This window comes from Perognathus longimembris, chromosome 6 (genome assembly GCF_023159225.1).
Source record: "Perognathus longimembris pacificus isolate PPM17 chromosome 6, ASM2315922v1, whole genome shotgun sequence".
Classification (NCBI taxonomy): Eukaryota; Metazoa; Chordata; class Mammalia; order Rodentia; family Heteromyidae; genus Perognathus; species Perognathus longimembris.
Window position 1 is genome coordinate 15546889 of NC_063166.1, and position 7326 is coordinate 15554214.

A 7326-nucleotide genomic window follows, 5' to 3' on the forward strand; every position below is an offset into this window, starting at 1 on the left:
GAGAATGGCCATGTTTTAGGGAAATACTTGGAGTGTTTTCATTTTAGTCTCCCTCTATGGTGTAAGGTAAAGCCTTTGTCTCTTCTAAGCCCCGCTGCAATTCTGGTGTTCTGTACTACAATTTTTCTTTGGTCTTACCAGCTTCTCCTTACCTGCCTCAGTACTGAGCCAGAAATTCCTCAACAGGCAGATAGGTGACAGCTTTTTTTTTTTTATAGTTGTGGTGGTGAAAAATGAGGTGAGTTTATTTGGAGATAGTTGTTTTCAGCAATAGTTAGAATATTAGAAGGAAAAGATAAAAATGTAAAACCATCAGGGAAATGGTTGTAAAGTGCAGGATATAGATTGGGAGAAAAGAAGAAGTAAAAGGTAGAAGATGAAAAGGGGAAGGCAAATTAAAATGAAATGAAGGCAGAGAAACTGGGAAACGAGTAAGAGGCATTAAAGACTTTGGAGGAAAATTGCCTTTCATAGGATCCAAAAGAAGCCTGGGAACAGATTGAAGAAGATAGTTTGGAGATTGGAGACGACAGTAAACAAGCGAAACATAGTACCGTAAATGGAAAATTTACAATGTGCCTTGGAGCTGAATTGAGCAGTGCTAAGCTCTGCTTCATTTTCATGCACCCAAATCTCTGTGAAATAGCTTCACCAGAGCGCCTTTCACCTCTTTATTCCTCAGTGTGTAAATGAGGGGATTGAGGGCGGGGGTCATAACGGTGTAGAAGAGAGAAATGAATTTCCCATGAGTGTGAGCGTAAGAACTGTTGGGTTGGATGTAGACGGCGGTGATGCTCCCATAGAAGAGGGTCACAACCACCAAATGGGACGCACAGGTCCCCATTGCTCTACGCCAGGCCTGGAGTGACTTGAGCCTTATAACCACCTTGGCTATGTGTCCGTACGATGTAAATATCAGTGCTAAGGGCAGGAGGAGCAAGACCAATGAAGCAACGAAGAGCTGGATCTCATTCGCATGGATGTCCACACAGGCAAGCTTAATCATGGAAGGCACTTCACAGAAGAAATGATGGAGCCAGCGGTGTCCACAGCGAGGTAGTCGGAGCGTGATCGTGCCCTGGATAAGAGCATTTCCTACTCCACTCAGCCATGCAATCGCTGCCAGAGCCTGGCACAGCTGTGGGTTCATCACTGCTGCATAGTGGAGAGGCTTGCACACAGCAGCGTAGCGATCAAAAGCCATGACCGCCAGGAGAACACACTCACTGGAACCCAGTGCCAGGGAGACATAGAGCTGGATGACACAGCCCAGGCTCGTGATGGTCTTGGCTGGTCCTCTCAGGTTCCACAGCAGCTGAGGAACAATACTGGTGGTAAAACAGATGTCAACTAGGGAGAGGTGAGTGAGGAAAAAGTACATGGGTGTTTTGAGTTTAGGGTCTATGGCGGAGATCAGGATAATTATTGCATTTCCCACCAAGGTAAGCAGATAGGACACCAAAACGATCACAAAGAGTATCTTTTCCAGCTGTGGTCGCTGGGAGAAGCCCACCAAAATGAAGCCTATCATACTGCTATTGGTCATGATCATTACCTTATGTAAGCAAGAAGGAAACTTTACAAGAATTAAGAGGTAGCTGAATATCAGCCATTATGAAATATCGATTTGAAACGTTGACTATGATGGACCTAATTATAGTGCCCGTAGGAATGAATTGTGGCACAGTGTCTTTCAGAGTCTGCAGAAAAGCATAGAATGCTATTTTAGAAACAAAGGCTTTTCCTTACTGACAAATACTAGAATCTGAGGGGAAAACGTGCCACAGAAGAAAATGAAGTAATGTTAAATGAATTAAAAAGTCCTTTATACTGATTGACAAATTATTTAAATTAAATGTACACTTCAATGTCCTTGAAGTTTAATATAAGCAAATTGTATATATGTATATATACATATATAATGTCTCAATTCTTCACTCATAAACATTGAACTGAAATAGTTTTGAGGATTTCTTTTATTTGAATCAGTTTCTAGAGATGATAGAGGTTTTTTGACTACAAAACGCCAAACATTTGATTATCAAAATTAAAATATTGCATTTATATCTAAATATTTATCTACATGGACACTAAATTTCAGAGGCATTGTTCACTTAGGGATGAATTACTCATGTTTAGCCTGACAACATATTTATGGATGTGAATTTATGCACTGTGTTAGTAACATTCACTCTCTGCCTCCTTTGGTTTGCGGTATTGGGGAAGGAAGTCAGTTTTCCAATCTTGTATGGTGAAAAGGTGGCTGAATCTGAATGGAGAGAACAGAGAGTAGACCTCAACACAAGGAGAATCCTTCTGGAGTTGAAAGAGGTTGTCCCAACACTCAGCAAGACCTCACAGACATTTTTACCTTCTAGAAGACTGTAAGGGCACCTTCTTAAAACTCCAAATAGCTTTACATGCAGTAGTGAAGAAATATATTCACTGGTTCAGTGCATATATATAAGGACCAAACTATATCTCATGTCTAGAACAAGAAACACTTTCTACAGGGTGTAAATAAAAATTACTCAGGCCCTAAAGGATCATATTTTTCCTAATAATAACTCCAATCATATGACCATTACATTATTTATAAAAATTAATCATGAATCATATATGAAAGCATTCTCATATTGATACGTGATATAAATTTCATTTATCATGAAAAACTAAGTAAACCAAACTAAGTAAGGACAGGGCCAGGTGAAAAATCAGGACACTAACAATCAATAATTTCATGAAGTCCTTGAGTGATCAGAAAAGTGGAAAGAGAGAAGCACAATAATAAAAGTATGTGAATGATCTAATATATGTATATATAATAACAATGGTGATTACAATATTAATATGTAAATGTATACAATATAGAATAGTATTTAAATAATAGCATAAAATATACAATATAATGTGCTATTCATATAAGTGTTAACCAATGATAAATGTTATCTAACATGTATTAAATATACAGTTCTAATACTAATAAATGTTCTCACAATTGGAAACATCCATGAACACAATCACATAAATTACATTCATAACTTTCCATTTTGTCATTTTATTCTTATGGAACAAAATGTTAGACATATAACACTTGTTTTACTCCTGTTTATAGCTGCCTTGCCTGTCTCAGTCAAACGAGGCTTCCTACATTTACTTTAAAACACAATCACACACAAACCTCCAAAGAATGCAATGAGAGACCAGTCCTGGACTAGTTTCTTATTCATTAGAATATGTTCAATTTAGATATTAGAAGAATTACATTTTACTTGGTTGAAAAAATATCTAACAACTTTTTATCCATATTATCTCCCTTTACCCATATGAAATTATAAAGTCAGAATCTAGACTTGCTGTTAAAAGTTGACTCATACCTATGATGTAGCCATAAAAGCAGCCATAAAAATAGTGATGAATTAGTTAAGATGTAATAATTTTTTCATACTAATAATCACAGGTCCAAACAAAAGGGAAATTTAAACCATGGAGCTCAAACTGTTATTACTTTGAGCTGATGAACCAGTGCATGAGTTGAATGTGTGTGTTGTCAGAGCTGTTATCTGAGACTGGAGATCCCTAAAGACCAGAAAATCAGGAGGGACTGGGAGAGGACACAGACCAGTGAATCCAAGAATGTTCCAGGGACACAGATCTCCCAATTAACCTCAGGCTTTGTAGTATCCAAAGACACACTGTCTGAGGAAGTCATTGTGAAAGATAATCACTCTTTCGCTTCTCTGATTCTTTAATACTTTTTAAGTCTTCTCCAAACCATATAAAGATGACTAACTTCTGCTATTAGGTTGTAATTTTTAATTTTAGTTGTTTCAATGTTAAATTTCCACTACCTATTGCATTATTTCAGTATTTTCATTCAATAGTCTGTGTTTTGTTGTATGAATGTACAACTTTTTTCCTATTGTAGTATTCACCAGTATTTGAGTATTTCTGTGTTTTATCTTTTATAAATAAAGTTACACATATTTTCATGTTTATGTTTTGATGAATGAAAGGGAAAATACTTTGGGTACTACTTTTTGGAATAGAATTACCTATACATTCCTTCAGGTTTAGTAGAGATCATCAACTTTGGACACTAGTGTGTATTCTAGATATAGTTCATATTTACATTGTTCCATATCTGTGCCCACACTCAATATTTTCTGTTATTTTTTACTATCTCATTGTTATTTTAATTGGCACTCCTCAATGACTAGAAAGGTTGACCAGTTTATTTTATGACATGCGGAATGGTAGGTATTAAGAGACTTTTGTGCTATACCTATTCAAGTTTCTAGTCTTTTCCAAATAAAATTTTAAGGAATCTTTATATATAATAGAAATGTGAAAAATAAGAAGAAAATTTCAAAGTATAACTTTATCAACAAACAAACAGTAAGTTTGTGGCTAGTATTATATGCTAACATGAATTCAAAATATGTTATTTAAAAAAATTATACATATTTCCCAAATTGAATTTATTCTAAGTAGCACTAAATAAACACAATTCACTAAGAGAACCAATAAAGGAGAAAATTTATTTAATCACAGTATTAGATCTCAAATGAAATATGTCATAAAAGTCAAGGTCCACAAGAATGACAAAATAATTTAGTTAACTATGATTAGTAAGAAAAATCTATGGGGCAGAATGATAAAAGGGATGATGTTGATCAAGATGTATTATATTCATAAACTGACATGTTGAGTGGTTAACTACTCATACAACTATTTAAAGACAATAAACATAATTGAAAAAAAACCTAATCCATTAAAAAATATGTGGCATTTTAGATCAGTAGAACAGGTATGTTTTCTTAAGGTTCAGTTACAACATGCTGCTACAATGCCATTCTTCTTAATGCTCTTCTATAATCGTTTTTTTTATTGTTTTCAGAGTTGATAATGTGGAATTTTATTATATTACTGCTACTAGTTTCTTTGATTTCATCTTGTAGAATACTGCTAACAACTTTTCCAGTTTTACTAATTACTCAAAAATGTACATTTGACATCATTAATTAGCTTTTCTATTAATTGCCTTTTCTATTAATTGCCTTTTCTATTTTATTCCTGCACTTGTATTTGTGAAGTGAAAAAAGATATTTGAATTACTCATATGAAATTGCCAAGAATGGCCTTTTGGCATTTCAAAATTATATGACATATTAAGATGTGGTCAAAAACATGGAAAGGTGTCTTTAAGTTTTGGAGGTGCCAGGCACTGTCAAGTACTTGGGGTGCATCATCTCACCCACTCCCCATCTCAGTTTTATAAAAACAGTACTGTTACTCCATTCTAAATTTGGAGAATTATCCTTTTAATGATCATGCAACTTGTTCTGGAAAATAGAACAAGTACAGCAAGGCCTTAAACAATAAGGTATTATTCTAGTGTTTATACAAATATGGAATCCTCATCACTAATATAATCTATTCAGTCATTAAATTCATTCTACTCTCCTGATCATATCTCCTATGGTTTCTGATTCTATTTCTTATCTAATAATAATAACAAGCTTGAATTCCCAGAAAAATACATTTTTTATCTTTACTAATTAATACTACATGATAAATGACACAGCAATGCAGAACAGAGTTATTGATCAAGTGGTAAGGACATCTTTGTAGAATAAATAAAATATAATTTTGACCTTTGAGAAATAGTAGGTATCATGTATAAGATTGATAAAATTTCAGAAACCATAAGAATGGAGCATGGGATGAAAGTGAGCATGTTGAGGAGAAAAGAGACAAATTTTAAAAAGACAACAGAGAAGCTGAAAAAGTTAATATTATTTTTGAATTAATTCCATAACCACTTAGGAGCCATTTTATATTAAATTAGCATCATCATATATGGCAGAAAATTCCTGTTGAATAATCGAACTTATCGTTGAGACAAGATGAAAAAGAAAGTCTGGAAATATTTTGAAAAATTCTTCACAGGAACCTACACTCTGAAGGTAGGAGGTGTTCCACAGGAGCTCTGTGAGTGAGATGTGAATGTTTGTAGTAGAAAGTTATTACACAATTGAAGGCACCCCTCATCCTTGAATTAAACTCTGGTTTTCCAATCAAATATAACTACCATCCCATTTCAGCTCAGAGCCATATTTTTTAATTTTTGTTAGTGAAGAAGATCTGAATTGGAGCAATGTTAGGTGAAAGGCGCTGAAGAGATGAGTTAATATGATATTAGAAGATAGGATAAAGAAGAGGTTCTATGCCTGTGAAAGTAAGATTGATCTAAATGTAATGTAGGACCCAGTTAAAGTTTACGGTGACTTTCAAAAGAAAGGAACTACTTTGTCATATATAAAGGTTGTTAGAATGATATTCAGAAGTGACTAAATATGTAATCAAATTGGTGAAAGGTACCAATTCATTAAGCTTTGTTTCACTTAAATAATTTAGAAATAGCTAGCAATTGTTAACATGCAAGAGGTGATGAGTTAATCTCTACTTGGATGTAAAATTTACCTTTTCTAATAGCCACAGAGGTTAGAAAAGTGTTCTCACTAGTCTGGACATAGCATGCAATATATGAGGGAATTGACTTGACATAACATACACAAGTTTTTAAATACTACTTAGGTTACTGAGCTTGGTAGAATTGGCCTTTGATCCTATCCACTCTAACTCAAAAATCTAAATCATATTCATGATAACACAGATTCAAAACTGCACATTAATGCTCACACAAAGAGTATGGAGAAAAAATTTGATTAGTTTCAGTGTTTCCAGGAAAAAAATAAATCAGGCATAGCACAATATAATATACAAAACAATTGTAAACCAATCATCCAAGTACATACAGGGAGTGATGGAGTAAGTGTGTGAAGCCTTTGGAGATTTCTAAATGTCCCAGTACTTTTGGAAAGTATTTGAGTAGTCTTAAAGATTTACTTAATGATTAATAGTGCCATGGTCGACTTTTTGACACTTTGCATGAATAAAAAGGTATGAAGTGATTGAGCTGATGAATACACAGGTCATGTAAAGAGCAAAAGATTTTACAACTGGGTTCATTTGCAACAAAAAACCCGGTGATTGCACATGAATCTGTATCTTTCAATTTCCTTTTAATTTAGCAGTAAGCACCATTTTAGCTCTTTAGTATGCATGTTGGAGTATACTTGTGGAGAAGATCTACAAAAGCTCATGCATGAGGTTCTATGGAATCTGTTCTTTTTGGAGGCAGTGGTAGCCACGATATACAGTTACAGAGATAAGTAAGCACATTTGGAAGTGGTTATTTAACATTGTATCTCCTAAGTACCTTTCCAGAAGAGAACGTCGCCACTTCCCGACTTTTTCCCA

General features: G+C 34.5%; 1 protein-coding gene across 1 annotated transcript; it reads right to left on the bottom strand.

Moving 5' to 3' along the window:
• Positions 1–619: 619 nt before the first annotated feature.
• Positions 620–1552, bottom strand: LOC125353579 (olfactory receptor 2G3-like). The gene has a single exon (XM_048349269.1). It carries the CDS (start codon positions 1550–1552, stop codon positions 620–622), a length of 933 nt encoding a protein of 310 aa, XP_048205226.1.
• Between the last annotated feature and the right edge of the window lie 5774 nt (positions 1553–7326).